Source organism: Enhydra lutris, unplaced genomic scaffold, assembly GCF_002288905.1.
Source record: "Enhydra lutris kenyoni isolate GAN:26980312 unplaced genomic scaffold, ASM228890v2 scaffoldscaffold34, whole genome shotgun sequence".
Lineage (NCBI taxonomy): Eukaryota > Metazoa > Chordata > Mammalia > Carnivora > Mustelidae > Enhydra > Enhydra lutris.
The window spans coordinates 9,551,828-9,568,019 of NW_019154118.1; the positions used below are offsets into that span (position 1 = coordinate 9,551,828).

The 16,192-nt window shown below is 54.2% G+C and overlaps 1 protein-coding gene across 1 annotated transcript in view; it reads right to left on the reverse strand.

Annotated features, from left to right (window-relative positions):
• Positions 1–16,192, reverse strand: part of LOC111153807 (PBX/knotted 1 homeobox 2) — a 254,837-nt gene that overhangs the window by 65,536 nt on the left and 173,109 nt on the right. Inside the window, exon 4 of the mRNA XM_022513052.1 lies at positions 9,564–9,672. Within this exon, the coding sequence (XP_022368760.1) occupies positions 9,564–9,650 (87 nt within the window). The 5' untranslated portion in view covers positions 9,651–9,672. The remainder of the gene's footprint in view (positions 1–9,563; positions 9,673–16,192) is intronic.

Sequence of the window (16,192 nt, forward strand, 5' to 3'; positions counted from 1 at the left end):
GCGGCCCGTGCTGCTGGCTTCACTCCCTCCGAGGCTGCCAAGGGGCCTGAGCCCCAGGACCCCATCGCACGGGGCTCCAAGCCTTCCATCACCAGCTGCTGTCAGCCTCCCCTCAGGGCTCCCCTCTTTTGCTCCTGGGAGGTGGGGGCTGGTGGCTCAGGATGAGGGACGACTCCGGATTCCTTCTAGCACCCCAAAGAGGTGGTTCATGGGAGACACTGGCATCAGGTAGAATGGAATCCCAGCTTTGCCACTCATTACTGGCCAACCCTGGATCCAGAACTTCACCTTTCGGGGGTGTCAGTTTCCTGATCTGTGACGTGGTGATGATGCTTCCTGCCTCCCACCACCGTGGTGAGGACTGCTGCCTCCTCCAGGGGATGCTGGCTGAGCCTCGGCAGTGGTCAGGTCTGCCTGCTCTGTGCTCCCACGGCCCCGGGCATGCTGTGCAGCCACGTGGACAGACCTGCTTCTCTCCACGATTAGCCTGCAGGCCCTTGGAGGGCAGGGCTGGGTCTTTTCTGTTCACTCTTGCAGCCTTGGGGGTTGACAGAGTATCCAAAACACCTCTTTTTTTTAAAGATTATTTATTTATTTATTTGAGAGAGAGACAGTGAGAGAGAGCATGAGCGAGGAGAAGGTCAGAGAGAGAAGCAGACTCCCCTCGTAGCCGGGAGCCCGATGCGGGGCTCGATCCCGGGACTCCGGGATCATGACCTGAGCCGAAGGCAGTCGTCCAACCAACCGAGCCACCCAGGCGTCCCCAAAACACCTCTTGAAGGCAGGGATGACTGGTGTGGAGGAGGTCGGCTTCCCCTCCAAAGATAGCTTTTTGGTTGCATGTTTACCTTCTCGACACTGAAGGCCTCAGGCCCAGCCGGGAAGTCAGAGTTGCTGACTGCACACTTCGGGAGCAGGCATCCAGCCCAGGGCTGGGGAGAATGGGACAGAGCATGACACGCTGGCCTGAGCATTTCTTCTTGACATGCCTCTCTGCCTGTGTGACTTGGGCAAGTTACTCAAGCTTTCTGATCTATCAACCTTTCTGATCTAGGGCCCTCACCTATAAAATGGGAGCCCCAGTACCCAACAACCCAGGGTTGTTGGAATTAGATGGGATAATGAATGCAAAGCAGCCGGTACTTATGAGACAGTGCATAGTAGTTACCATTAATAGACTCCCCAGTCTGCAGCCCACACTCGGAGTTGGTCTCTTTGGCTTCTGTTCCATGGGCTGACTAGGGGGTCCTGCCCTTGTGAAGGGGACCCGCTCTCTTGTAAGCACCCCGGGGAATGGGGCAGGCTTGGGCCCAGGCACAGGGAGGGGGGTGGTGGTGTTGCGGGCAGTTCCCACAATTGCCCACAGTTCCTAGAGGAAGTGTGTGACTCAGTTCGTCTGAGCCTCAGTTTCTCCATTACGGACAAATGGGGCTGATCATCTCTTTTCTCAAGGCTGCAGTGAAGCCGCTCGCGAGGGTGAGTGGCACACAGCGAGTGCTCAGTAAACCTCGTTTCTAAGCATTTTGCTTATTCCTTTCTGCTAGTCTTCCCTCCAAATCCAGACTCCACTCCCTGACCCACCTTGCCCCAGACGCCCCAGCTCCCACACTGCCCATGTCACACCCTTTCCCCCTGATGCCTGGCCTCGCTCTTTGTGACTCCAATACCCAAGAACCTCTGAGTCCTTTCTTCCCACCCTGGACTACCTAGGCCTGCAACTTCTCAGCGTGACTCCGCAAGGCCACCCCTCCAAAGAGGACACCCCGTCTTCTGAGCCCTCCACCTGACCCGGGCAAGGAGGGAGCCTTCCATTCCCGGTGCCCGCCGCACCAGGCCATGCAATCATTGTGTTCTGGAGAACAGGGGGGCCGCAGAGGCCTGGCCCTGCTGAGGCTCCTGCAGGGCTGAGCTGGGCTTGTCTGGGAGCTGGTACTCTGTGCGGTGCCCGGGCAAGCTGGCAGGGAGGGATCTGGTTCCCTCAAGCCAGGACAGAATCCAAGGACCTGGAAAGAGGTCAGGGCTTAAAGCTATTTGGTAAACATCAGGTTTGGCCTCAACAGGTGGGAGGCAGCAGGGGGCAAGGCCAAAAAGTGATGTTTTTGTGGGGGAGGGCACAGCTCCCAGGGTGCTCCAGGCCTGGTCTTGCTCCCTGACCCTGGTGTTGTCTCTGGTACAGCACCCTCCCCTTCTGTTGTACCCTGATCATACTCTGCCGTGTAGGGTTGCCTGAACATGCCCGATGATTTACATCCTTCTGCCTCTACTCCCGCAGCTGCCTCAGCAGGAAATGTCCACGTTTCCCTGGCCCTGCCTCCCTCTCGACCATGTGTAAACCTACCCCGCTTTCAAATCTCAGCTGAGCAGTAAGTCTCCCGAGAAGCCTTTCCCAATACTCCATACCCCCTCAGACCTAGGTAGCTTGTGTATGCCTCTAACCTAAACGCCTGTAACACTTTGGGGCCCTTCATTGTCTGTCTTCCCAAGCGGACTGATGTCCCTGCCCCAAATCACCATGCCTGGCTCACAGTAGGCTTCCATGCGTTTGTTAAATGCCTGAATCGCTGACCGAGCCAGCGGATGAAAGAGAGAGAGAGAGAGAGAGCGAGAGAGGTGTCGAAAGGTTCGGGGATCCAAAATTGGGGAGGGGTCGACAGGGGCTCCTCTAAATGTCCCCCAAACCCCCAGTCAGCGTAGGAAGGGGAAGAGCTGGCTCGAAGCGGCTCCTGGAACAGCAGGCCTAGGTCACCTACATTCTGATCCCAGGGCCCACTGGATAGAATGAACCATAGGAAAATGACTTCATGGTGTAAAATGAGGGGTCTTAATTAATTAGTTTTAAAAGGGTTTGCAGGCAGTGGTTTTCAAAATGAGGCTTGTAAAATGTTCACTGGCCCTGTCCGCACTTGTGGGGTGTTAGTGACATGTGGCTGTGGGGGGCAAGGCTGTGAACTTAAATCTGAGCCTTGCTTCCCTGCTTTGGGCGTTACCAGGCAACTGTCTGCTCTCCCTGCTTCCCATCCATCTCCGGAGGACCCCTCACTTGTGTAACAGTCCCAAACCTCTGATTTCCAGTAGGTCCGTTAGTGGATGTATCAGAATCTTAGTGTGTGTGTGTGCCTCTTTGGGGCTCGTGTGTGTGTGCCCACGCGTGTGCAAGGGGTATGTTTACAGCTAGAGACATATTTGATCATGCCTATCATACTCCTAATAAAAAGCAGAGTAATGAAAGTTCAGCACAATCTTGGCTACTGAAGACGTACAGAAGAGAGCGAGCTAAAACTCAGCGTCAGGGTCATGGAGGTAAAGAGGTCAGGAAGACTGCTCTGCTTTTCCTGCCTACACTTTCAACAACCCTGTGGGGTGGGGAGGGCACACATTATTCCCATTTTACGGATGCAGAAACAAAGACCCCAGATGGACTACAAGCTCATCGGGACAGGGACTGTGCATACAATATGTATGCCTTGTACTTAGCACAGTGTCAGCAAGCTCACAGAAAGTGCTCGGTATTGAATGGATGCGTGGATGGAAGAAACAGTACTGAAATGACTGCCCAAACGTGTGCCACGCATCAGCAGGGGAGCTGGGACAAGCCCTGAATTTCTGCCATGTGGGGTCATCCCACTCCTCTGGACCGCAAACTCCAAGGACAAAAAGCACCCTTGGGCCCTCCCTTGCCCATCTCCCTCCTTCTGGGCCCTGTAGACACCTAAGCTTCTAGAAGATCACACTGGAAGGGAGGCAAAACAAGTTCAAGTGCTCCCTGGGCCCGCTCCGGACTTTGATCACCTGTTCCCTGATTTATTTTAAGCTTTGTGTACTTGGGCCATTAACTATTTTTGTAGCTGTTTGGGGCAATCACCCTGCTTGGAGGCAAGAGGATAGACAATGAGATCTCTGTATTTTGCGTAAATTTCACAACTCAGGTGTAAGTTCATTGAATAAAACAAACCTAGACAAGACTGGTAGAGTTATTTCTTCACAAGCTTAAAAGTCATATTGCTAGACCACCACCTCCTCAGTGAGGGCACCAAGGGCCCCTGGTCAGACCAGAAGGTTGTTTTGCCTCTGACACAACGAGGAATGTAGGTCTTGAGTGAGCTGGAGTTCAGGGATACGTCCAGCTGAAACACATGGGTGGCCCAAGCAGGCCAGGGACAGAGGTCATTGCACAAAGAGAAGAAAGGCCCAGCAAAAAATAAAAAAAGAAAGAGAAGAGTCCATTTTGAGGAGTCAAAGCCAGGAAAGGCAGGTCGCCCATATGGTCCCTGGGGTGTTGCCCCCAGGGGCAGAGGGACCCGTCAATCACAGTCACAGAAAAGGCTTAGGGGGACTTTCAAAGCTGCTGAATTAACTCTATTGCAGCAAAGCAAAAGGCAGGGGGCTCCAGCCCTTAAAGAGATGAGAGGAATGTAAAGTGTGAAAACATCTGAGCTCGCTCTGCCCGGCACAGCTGCATGGCCTGGCTGGGGGCCATTCACAGCTAGGGGCCCCAGCCACCCCCTCTGCCTCCAGCTAATGAAACCAGCATGGGGATCCTAATGACTGATCAAAGCCCATCCAGCTTCCCCAGGACGTCTGCTCCCCTGGCCCTGCCCACAGTGGGAATGGTGCTGTAAAAGGGAGGGGAAGAAGGTCCTTGGTGGTTGGGCATGGGGGGTGGGGTAAGAGAGGCAGGTCTGGCCAGGTCTGACCTTCCCCTCTCCTGGCTGGCCTAAGCCTTCGCCTTCTTCTTGCCAGAAAGGTTAGACAGCATCATTCTGACTCCAGATCTCCAGGCACAGTTTTCTGGGTCCTGAGCACCAGTCTCCTCACTCTGAGGGGTGGCGGGAAGATGCAGGGGGACAGAGGAACACAGCTTTTGTCAAAGGGCCCCAAGCCAATGCATGATTTCCTTCTGATGTGAGCTTCTGGTGCTGGTCTGACTTTCCCTGCCTGGACCCTCTCTGCTCACCAACGAGGCTGTGTCCTGTGTGAACGACCAAAACCTTTTTAATGTCACCCATCATCAAGTCATGCTACTTTACGTACCAGTTTGTTCCTAAAGGGGTAACTGGGTGCCCACAGCCACAGGCAGCTGCGCCTGGTGGGACAGACTGGGACCTGCCAGGATGTCTGCTTTCTGGTCAAATGCTCAAGCAGCCCGACATGCCGGGGACACACAGACAGAGGAATACTAAACACTGAATACATACACAAATAGACGAGATAAAATATTTGTCTTGCTTAGAAGCCAAGGGCAAAGATATTTGTGGAACGGTAGGTATGTGTCTGTGTTTGAGGAAGCGGGGGCAGGGGAGGGTGCTGATAGCAGGAGTTGGTGCGTGTGGGGAGGGCAAGGGAGGGGAAGCTGTTGCTTTCACTACTAGATCCGAATGCTTTCCTGAAATTGCTGGTGGAACTGCAGAAGGGAGAACTTTGCTCCGTGGTGACATTGCATCTGGAGTGTTCCAGGAAGGGGAAGAACCTGAATGACATTCAGAGGTGAAGACAGAGTCCATGAAGAGAGGGTATACACCCAGGCATGAGGGGATGGCTGTGTTACCTCGAAAAGTCTGGGAGGGGTACTTGCTGGGATGGGGAGAATAGTAGAGAACATAGCTTTTAGAGTTCCATTAAGAGCAGCCGGGGGCTTGGGGCAGCGGGAGGAGGGGGCTGGGAAAGTCCAGGTGACAGATGGCCAGGCTGCTGCTGGAATGCAGAAGAAGGAAAGAGAGTCATGTAGGAATTAATAGCGTATATTGAACAGGGGGGACCACACACCTAGCTCGTATCCAGGTCTCCCTGGAGACAATGTTTTCATTAAATAATCACTGTAGAAATCCACAGTCCTCAGTGCCTTGCCCCTACCTCTCAGGGCAGAACGTGAGTCTCTAGGACTGAGCTAGACCATGCTGGAATCAAGGTACTGTGGCCAGACAGTAGAGGGCGCTGTGACTCTAACAGAAGTTAAGCAGAAGCCACCAGAAGGAGGAAGCAGGCCACCGGAAGGGTTCCCGTGGGTTGTTGGGTTTGCGCTGTCCTGGTTGGCCTTTAGTGCCCAATAAACACAGAGTGACATCCGTATAAGTAATCGCAGGGTTTCCCCAGGATGGACTGAAATAGAATGGAGGGGCCAGAAGCTTCTTTAGCCATCATACCATTTGGCTTTTGCCCAGATAGCAGGGAGCCATAACCATTAATGCTTCTCTCCTGAAATGGGAAGAAAAAAAAGCCTCCCTCATTTTTAATAACTTTATTCCCCAAACTTCAAAAATGAAATTGCCAAGTTAAGAACTTGCCTTGAAAAAAAATTTCTAATTTATTATAAAGAAGGTCCGGGGCTTGGGAATTTTTTAATGCAGATTCCTAATTTTCCAAAGTGAGATTCTCCTGTGCATTTGAATAGATTATGCTCGGTATTGCTAGCCCGTAGCACAACGGGAACATTATTAAAACGATTGCATGGGTCTCAGAGGAAGGGCTCTGCTTCTCGCTTCCTTTCTCATTTTGGGGACTTCGTATCAGAGACTGTCCATTTTTGCCTGTGGAAGAAACTGGATTTCCAAGGAGGTGATACAGAGAGGTGCTCTGCTGTCCAGGCCTTGAGGAAACAAGTCAGACCGGATCCAAAAGTAATGAGATTAGACCTAAAGGAATTGAAGGAAGTGGGGAATCCTTCCTGGAGAGCCCCGTTTAGGAAGGGACTCCCCTGTGTGCCTGACCTATGTTCCTATTAGGCCCGGCTTCCCTGAGGACATTGAGTGTCAGAGAGCAGCTGGTTCTCTAGGATAATGAGCATGATGAGGGCAATGGAGCAGGGCTTCCCCTGAGAAGTTGGGTTCAGCCTCTTGAAAGCAGAAAGGGAAGAAGGCAGCAAGTTCCCTGGCAGAAGACTCACACAGAAGACATTCCTATGTGGGAGCCCCTCCTAGGAGCCCCAAAGAATGTGGGAAAGGGACCTCACTCCCTTAAGAGCCAATCGGCCTCAAAGTCCAGTTCTCTCTGGAGCGGACAGCCTTCCCCGAGTAGGAGTCAGAGGTCTTTGCTCTGGGGATCTCACTCACCTCTACCATCCCGCCCGGGCCGTCTCTGCCTGAATAACTCCCCACGACTCCCCATCCTGATTCAGTTTCTTTGGGAACTGCGTTGGCTCAGGGAAGGCCCATGGCAACCCAGCCATAGCCTAGCGGCCTAACCAAGGCCATCAGGACTCCAGACTTTGGCTCGGTCACTTGACCAGGGACGATGACACTTCCTGTCAGACACTTGTTCCCGGGGCCCTGGGGTTACAAATAGATGTGTGGCTTCCTCAGGGCAAAGTATTCCTTTGCTGTAAATGGATTTCCCAAGGTGGAGTCCTGGTGGCTCCTCAGAGAGGAGAGCCTTGCGACAGTCCCGGCCCAGGGCGTCTACTCGGAGGCCCTAGATGGGGACCCGGAGCCTCGCTCCCTCCCCCAAAAGGCTGGAGCCACTCACTGGTGACTTCCGGGGGGCTGAGGGCCCGAGAGCTGTGGCCCCACCTCCATCATGTCCCTCAGCAGCTGGGATGTATTAGTTCTCAGCTGTATGCTGAGAATTAAATTAGGCTCCTGTACTTAATGACACCCGGATCAGCATTCTTGGACCACAGAGGCCCTGCTGCAGCTCTCCCGCTAATCCCCACCAAACCCAGACTTCTCCCAGCTGCCCCAGCAGGCAAAACAAGGCTTGGGGCCGGCGGGAGGGAGGCAGCAGCCACCAGCTTTGCTGGTCCAATGCTCTCTGACCTCTTGGCCCTGCCCTCGTCTGTCCCTGATCGTCGCGTATGAGGCCTTGGCACCCACCACCTGCTAAGGATAGGAAGTGACCCCACGTCCGTACCCCATTTCTACTGTGAAGCTAGGAGAGTAGGATCCAACTACAAAAGAAACGGAGCCAAAGTGCTTAAATTTATCGGGACCCTGGGGGTCCCCAACGCTGCCCGAGCACAGGAGAGGATGACGTCTGTGTCTACTGAGGGAGGAGGAAGCTCGTTCCCCATGATGGCCTCTGTGTTCCTAGGTCTCCATAGGCCAGGCCTCCCGCATTTCATTCTGACTATGGAGAGGAGGGTCCTGACGCGGTGTCGCATGCTTGGAAGCTTTCAAATAGAGGGACCACGTAGATGCTGAGCCCGCCCCTGCGGTCATTCGTGGAAAGCTCCGGATGTGGGCAGGGGCTTGGCCGCATAGGAGGCGGGGTTGGGGAGAGCCGAGGAAGGGGTGTGGAGGTAACATGTTGGAGCACGGGTGGGAATAAAAGGACATGTGTTGGAAGGCTGGGGAATGACAAGTGCTTTTGAATTTCCGGCGGGGAGAGGAGTCAGTGGTGGTCTGCAGGCTGGACGTTCTGTAAAGTGGTGATTTCTTGGAGGCAGGGGGAGGTGGGGGGAATCAGGGATGGTTGGAGCAGCGGCTGTATGCTCACACCAGGCTGGGGGTGTCCGGATCCTCGGACCTGATGTGAGCAAATTCAGTCAACCCTGTGTCTGCTTCTTAATATCCCCCTCGTGCTGCACAGACCTGCTACGTAGTCCCTGAGAATGGCTGCATGTGAAATGCTCAGGAGCGAGGGGCATCCACACAGTAGGCTTTCACTGCTCATTTGCCAGGTCAATGAGTGAACGAGGGCTCTAGCTGGCTCCGTTCACATTACAGATACTCAGTACCCCCTTACCAAAATAGTACTCACTTGAGAGACAAGGGTAGAGAAAATAGGAGGGAGTGAAAGTAAGGGAGGGAGAACCGAGGCCCCTCTGACTGCACAGCCACATCACTAACTCAGAGTCTCCAGAGAACCAAGTGTGGAGAGAGGTGAGCATGGGAGGAAGCACGGGTCCGAAGGGATGGGTCTGAAGGACCAGGGGAGCCCAACCCACAAAAGCTGGGCCGGGCCTCTAGACGGAGGGGAGGAGACAACAGCAAGGCAGTGCCAAGATGCCACCGTCTCAAGAGGGGCAACCAGGATGGAGTCCCAGGAGAGCTCGGGGGGCTGTTGTGTCCGAGCTGAGGGATGGAAACTGGGAACCAGGGGTAAGGGTTGGAGGACGTAGAGATACAGTCCTGGCCTTTCTCTAGCAAGAAGCCAACGGAATCCTGAACAGAAGGGTGATTCCTGGAATGGGCAGGCGGAGTAGGATGGGACAGAAGGGCTCCAGTGACCAGTAAATGAGGGATCTGTTCCAAAGGAACCTCTGATTAGGGTTTCCCCAGATACTCAAAAGCAGACTCAATTCATGGGCATCTGGATCTCCTCGAGTGAGGGGTTGGGTGCGTTTGTCTGATGTCTGCTCCAAGTGGGAAGCAGGCTAAGGGCGGGGAAAGGACCATGACTGGGGCCTCCAGACCATGGTCCCTGATGTTGGTGACAGAGCTACCCAAGTAGGATTCAAACCCGGTTTTCTCAAAGGCAGTGGTCCTCCGGGGGCCTATGTTGACTGGCTCTCCAGAGGCAGGAGAAGAGCCCAGAGTGTGGCCAGGAAATAGCTGGGGGAGGCCTCGCTCTGTCCCGCCCGGGGAAGGCCACCGCACCCCCTTCCCGTCGTCTGGGCAGTCGACACTCACCTGCGGGCTGTCCTGGTAGGGTGGGGGAGGGACATTCTGCGTGGCCATCATCGTCAGAGCAGGGGCTGGGGAGGCATGTTGCATCATGGGATTGATTCACATCGAGGATCTGTGGCAGGAGAAAGGGGGCCGCACTGTTAATAGGCTGAGCGCAGGGAGCCCTGGGGACCGGCCGGCTCAACATATTCTCAGGCCAGGCCTCCTGGACTGAGGGCCTACAGCAAGCGCTAGAAGCCCTTTAGGGGAACAAATGAGAGCTAAAGGGGAGAGGCCAGGGTGGGGAGGGGCTCTCTGAGCCATTTTGACTTAAAAGAAATGATATTCAAATCATACGTGAAACAACTGAACACCCCCCACCCCCCAGCCATGCTTTGTACAGCATCAGCTGGGGCCTGGTGGGCGGGGAGGGGCAAGGGAAGGGGAGCCTGGCTGGTGGCAGGACAGGGTACTGGCGGCAATTCGGGTATCCCCCAAGACAAGGGCGCTGGCCCTTTCCCAGGCTTCTGGAACAGCCACCTGTGCTCTCAGGGGTAGGAGGTCTCCTGCCCTAACTCTTCCAAGTCCCACCTCCCTACCCCAGGGTCTGTGAGCACAGGCTAACCCCTCCCAGGCGTGCTCATCACACCCCCTAGTGGCCAAAAAGGGAGGTGGGGGCGCAGGCTGGCTCAGACTGGAGGGTGGGGTGGCCAGGATGGGGAGACCAGCTGGTCTTCAAGGAAGGGAAAGAGGCTGGGGGACATCCGAGAGCCTGGGTTAGCCTCCCGTCACTTGCCGAGTTTTTCTAGGTGTGTGCTTGTGACTGTGGAGCAATGGATAGGTCTGCGATGTTCTTTTAAGTAAGCCTCCTTAGCCTGCATTCAGTACGGAGTCACCAGCATCTTGGGGCCAGAAGAGCAGAGCCAAGACCACCCCCATCCTACAAACAGATGAGGGGACAGAGGGTGTGCGGAGGGGGTGGGGCGGTGCTAGTGAAGCAGGGTTTGGACCCGAATCTCCAGGTGCCCTGTCCCCGGCTGTCCTGCACGGCACTACTCCCCACCCATCACCAGTAAGTGAGCTGCCCCTCCTGGGCCTCAAGTTTTCTTCTTGAAATGGAATGTGGTGCTGTAAGTGGAGACAGCCTGGCAATGCTCCCCACCCCAAGGAAACGGAACGCCCAGAAAGCTGTTGAGCTACACTAGATGCCCTGGAATATTTAGAGCTAGAAACCACAGGCGAGTTGCCTGCCACAGGTCTGTCCATCATGGGGCCCGGAAACTCCTAAAAACCTCTGTGGGGCAAAAACCTGTGCTTCTCCTGGGTGGAGGGTGCTGATGAGCTAGAAACATTTGTGAGCACAGACTCAGAACTTCCCTCCCCTCTCCCTGAGAGCACTGTGGGTCTCCCTCCTCGTTCCACTGATGCCTTCCCATGCCTTCCCTAGGGTCTTCTGGAATGTTCACATATGTGAATTCTGTGGTAATGTGAGGGTGTTTGGAGCTGCCTAAGGGAAGGGCCTGATCTCCAGCACCCTGAGGGGTGTGTGTGTTTGTGTATGAGACAGAGTGTGGGTGTTTTTTCATTATTTTTCAGGAAAAGGAGGAAGTAGGAAGCCTGGCCTGACCTGAGTCTCTGGCTATGCTCGGACCTTAAGTGCGTGCGGAAACACGGGACGTGTAGGTGTTCATTCACGGACTATTTATTTATCAAGTGTCGTCTACACGCTAGGAGGTGTGGGAGAATAATCAAGAGGAGGCAAGCTCTCCTCTCCAAGGAGTGTTATCAGTCAGGGAGGTGATGGCCCAGCAGGCAAGAAGAAAGAGAAATGAAGGTTCCAGAGGAGACACAAAGGGACAAAGGGCTTCTGCTGGGCCTGTAGGGCATCCCCTTGGCCTCTCTGCCACCTCCCCTCGCCTCCCCTGGCTTTACCTCAGATGACAGACCACCAGGATGTCTTTGCAACAGAAACACTCAGGGTCTCCCCACCTCACGCACACACGAGGCACCCAGATCCATGCTGTATTTTTGCCAAGAGTGTCAGAAGGGAGCCCTCGGGGGAGCCTGTCACTTCAGGCGGGAAAACCAATGTCTGTCTTCGTGGCTGGCTTTTTGTCTGGGTGGCGGTAAACATCCAAGGAAGGCAAGAGCAGAGTGGAAAGTGTTCCCGAGGGAAAAAGAGGATAGAGACTCCCTGAGATGTCCGAAGAAACTTCCAGAATGAAGACATTTGAGAGATTAAAATGAGTGTGGAATCTCTTTTAGACACTGAGGGACAAGAGGAAACTGGGATATTTCAGGAGTGTGTTAGGCTCAGCCTTTCCTGGAACTCTGGCAGATGAGGTAACTTTGGTTGGGGCCTCAGGACCTGCCTTCACACCTCTTCCTTGGAGCTTCCTTGGAGCTCCTTGGCCGGGGAGAAAGAGAGCCACTGTGGGGCTGTAGTGCCAGCAGCCTCCAGAAGAGGGAGCCTGGGGGCAGAGTCTGGAGTGGGAGCTCCCTAGGTGGTTTCTCTCTCCTCTTAGGGGCAACGGGTTCCCTTTAACCTCGGGTTTGGGTCTTGGGGTAACCTCATTTCATGCAGGAGAAAGTCAGTAAAGGCAGAGCAGAGGACACTCAATGAGGAGGACTGGGGCTAAATAGAGGGTTCTTTAATTTGCTTTCTTTTGCTCACTGTCCAGTGAATGGGAGGTGGGGTCATTTTGGAGTTGCTGTCCCTAGAAATATTTGCCATGGCAGGAGGGCTACCCAGCGTGGGGGCAAAGAGAGATGGGTGAAAGGGGTCTGCAGCCAGAAGCAACCACCGACGCCCAGGCTGAGAGGAGATTTTTCAGTCTGGAGTCTGTCAGGCTGGGAGCTGGGGCCAGACCTGCCTTGCCAGAGGACACAAGAACAATTTTCTGAGGACCCAGATGGCCTTTGCCCCTCCCCTCCCCCTCTCTGGGGTCACCACAGGCCACTAGGCCACTAACCCATTGCCCTCTGGGGGCTTCTCCTGCCAGAGAACAGGAGGACTTTTCATCAGGGGCTTAAGTTTCGTCGGTTCTCTGCTCACTCAGGCACGGAAGCTTCTGGTAAGGAGACGCTGGGGGAGACCCCACACCCATCTCCGGAAGCTTGCTCTTTTCTTCACACTACTCCACAAGCACAGGCACTCCCCCGTCCTTGGGGAACCCCACTGGCGAGGCTTGGGGGAGCTGAGGGATGTGTGGAACCTCCCTAGAGAGGGATGTGGGGATCCAACTTCTCTTGTCTGAAGCTGGGCCCAGTGAGACTCCATAGTGGGTGGCGGGAGCTCCCTGAGCTATCCCTGCGTACCCGGCCCTTTTTACACTTTCTCTGGGAGTCCGGAGGGGAGTAGTAGGCTTGGGCTCTAGAAACTGCAGCCTGTGGCTTCCGGCATTTGTCAGTGGCTCAGAGAGGCTGCTCCGCCCTGTGCAGAGGCCCCAGCGCTCTGTTACCAGACACCAGGGCACTCCAGGGAGCGCAGCCAAGATTGCAAATGGAGGATGCACGAGGAATGATTTACCACTGAGAAATTTCCCATCGAAGGCAGGCTCACGTCAAAAGATTGTTCTTAATGTTGAAAACCTTTATTTTAGGACAGCTGGGAGGGAGGAAAAAAAAAAAAAAAACCCTAATGCAACATTCAGCCCCACAGTGATCTCCAAGAAGAAATAATGCGTGTCACTGATATTATCAAAAGGAGCTAAAACCGCCATTTTATAGAGCTCAGGGCCCCAGGAAGGCTGTGATGCACAGGTTGGGGGTGGGTGAGGGGACATCAAAAGACACCCCTTTAGGAAGTAGGAATGGGCAGCTGGGGAGCACCCATTCCCTGTCTCAACTCTTGCTCCCCCAGCCCTGCGAGGTGAGGCCCTGGGTCTGTAGCCCCAACTCCAGCGTGTTGACAAACAGGCTTAGAAAAAAATAGCAAGCTCATTAGGAAGGAGCTCATTAGGACTTGTTGACATGAAACCCATTAGACCAATTAACATTCCATTAACGGCCTGGGGCACCAAGGGGTTAATGCTGCCCAGCAGTAATTGGGCAGGGTGCTGGGGTTGGGGGCTCAGGGCCTTAAGGATGAGAAACAAAGTCTAATTGGGAACTCTCTGGCCAGCTGGCCTGACAGCATTTGTTCTCGCCCTCTGACCCCAGCCGAGACTACATTGTATCTGGCACCCGCTTGGAGGGGGCAGGGATGGGACCGCTTCCCTTTGGCTTCTCACAGTCCCGCCTCATGGCCTGAGATGGGAGCCTAAGTGGATGGTGGGCACCTGCCAAGGTGTGGAAGTATTTCCATCCTTTCCTACCCTCATAGTCCTGTTTTCTTCATCCATCCCTGCTCCCACTTCTGGTCCAGTTTCTCTCTTAGCGCCCAGAGAAGCAAGTTCCCTCTCCTCTCCCCAGTTACATGTGCGTGACCCCTGCTTACAAAAGCTCTTTGGAGAAGCTAGAATTCTTGAGGGCCCAGAACCTGATTCATCTGAAGAGTGTTATAGTTTAGGGCAGAGGGGCGAGGGGAGGGAACACTGGCCCTGGGTCTTTCTTCCTTCCTCCCTTTCCTCCCTCCCTTCCTGCTATCCTTCCTTCCCTAGGAAGGAAGCTAAGAGGCACTGAGGAGGGCCCCATAAAAGCCCTTCTCTTCTGTCCTCTGACACACACCAGCAGTATTTTCATTATTCTCCTTCCCTAGCTACACGTGGAGGCTGTGGAAGTCCCATCCCCTGCCTGGGCCTCCTTTTCCTCTTTTCGTAAATTCCCTTGCTCAAAGCCTGTACTCAGGGTCAAAAAGTCTGGAATCCTCATCTAGCTCTGTCATGTATCTGTGGCCAATACAAGTCAAGTTCCCCTCTTGGACTGCAAAATGAGGGATTTTACCAGAATATTCTGGAAGTGTTTGTCCATGGTGAGCCCTCAACACAAGCTTGGTTGAATGGAAGGGAGATAGTTGGATTGTAGCTTCATTTCTTTTTCTTTTTTTTTTTTTTTTAAAGATTTTATTTATTTATTTGACACACAGAGATCACAAGTAGGCAGAGAGGCAGGCAGAGAGAGAGTAAGGGAAGCAGGCTTCCTGCTGAGCAGAGAGCCCGATGCAGGGCTCGATCCCAGGACCCTGAGATCATGACCTGAGCTGAAGGCAGAGGCTTTAACCCACTGAGCCACCCAGGCGCCCCTGTAGCTTCATTTCAAAGGCTAGCCAGCTCATGTCTTCTCCTCCTCAGTGCCCATTTGAGAGTGAGGGAGAGAGGCCCCTGAGACCAGAGAGCCAGGAGCTCTCCTCGGCACCCCCAGCCCAGAAGCCCCCATCCCACCCCCTAACCCCAGGCCAGGGAGGGAGCCCTCTGAGCAGCTGCCCAGGCCTGGGTTCTGACGTCTAGACAGATTTGCAGGAGGCTGAAATAACAGAGTGAACTCAGCAGGAGAGACCAAAAGGCTGCATTAGTAACCTGGCTGGCAGCAACTTCTCACTCAGGAGCTGCCGCCTCGACCCTGGCGCAATCCCCTTTATTTTCCTTCTGCCTAGAGAGCCTCCTCCAAAAGGAGTCTCTGGCCCAGCTCCCTTCCCAGAAGCGGCCTGTAGGTGGCGCCTCGGAGCCCTGCTTTAATTGCATTATATAATAGAACCTGTTTACTAAATCATGTAATCAGTCGCCTTAGGATTTACAGCTTCGGATGTGTATAGAGAATTGGACTTTGAGTCAAATTTAAAAACAAATAAAAATGAGAGGCAGCTGTTGCTGATAGTGTGATATTCATCTTTTGGAAACAAATTCACCCCACTGCTATAAATTATGCCTGGAAAAAAAGTGTTGGTGGTGGGAAGGAGTTGGCTAGGTCTCCTGTGCTGGCAACTCAGAGCGATGAATCTTGAAATAACGGTGTCAACCTGTCACTGATTTCATGTGACTCTGTGGATTTATCTAAAGAAACGCAGGGGTGCGTGCGTGCACACACACACACACACACACACACACACACCAGATTTCTTTGCAAAACCCAGGAAGGGCTAGAAATCTCGAGATTTAGAGGAAACACTGTGGTCACTGTGTGGGGTGTACGGAGTCAGCGCTGGGTGGTGGCGGGGCGGGACCACGGCCGGGATGGTGGAGAGCATGGAGGTGAGAAGGAGGTTGTAACTCTGGGCTGGGAAGCTTGAAAATGTGAGGAGGTTTGATTGACATGTCTGCAAGTGAGAGAGAAGCGAAGCGTCCTTGAGGAAGGAAGGGGAAGGGGCCAGCCCCCCAGGAGCCTCCCAAACGCTGGACCGGGTGCTCTAGGAATCGGTGGGGGTGGGAGCTCAGGGGCCCGAGGATTCAGGCGACAGGAGTGCTGTGGCCTCATGGATGCTGCTTTGCCCCATCTCTCTGACCTCGGGTGCTGGGGGTGAGTGGAAGTCCTCAGGTCTGATAAGAGCAGGCTCAGAGTGGGGCATGGGAGCCAAGCAGGTAACTCTACAAGGAAGCACAGGTGGAGGGAGACCCTAGCAGTCTTTGCACTCAGGAGCAGACCCCTGCTGTCCTGAAGGCCAGCTGGCTAAAGGTCCAAAATGAGCCACCGCTCCACCATGACCCAGGTCTGCATGGACACTGCACCTGGCACAGAGCCCCAGGTCATTGCACAATACCCCAGCCAGAAGGACCACT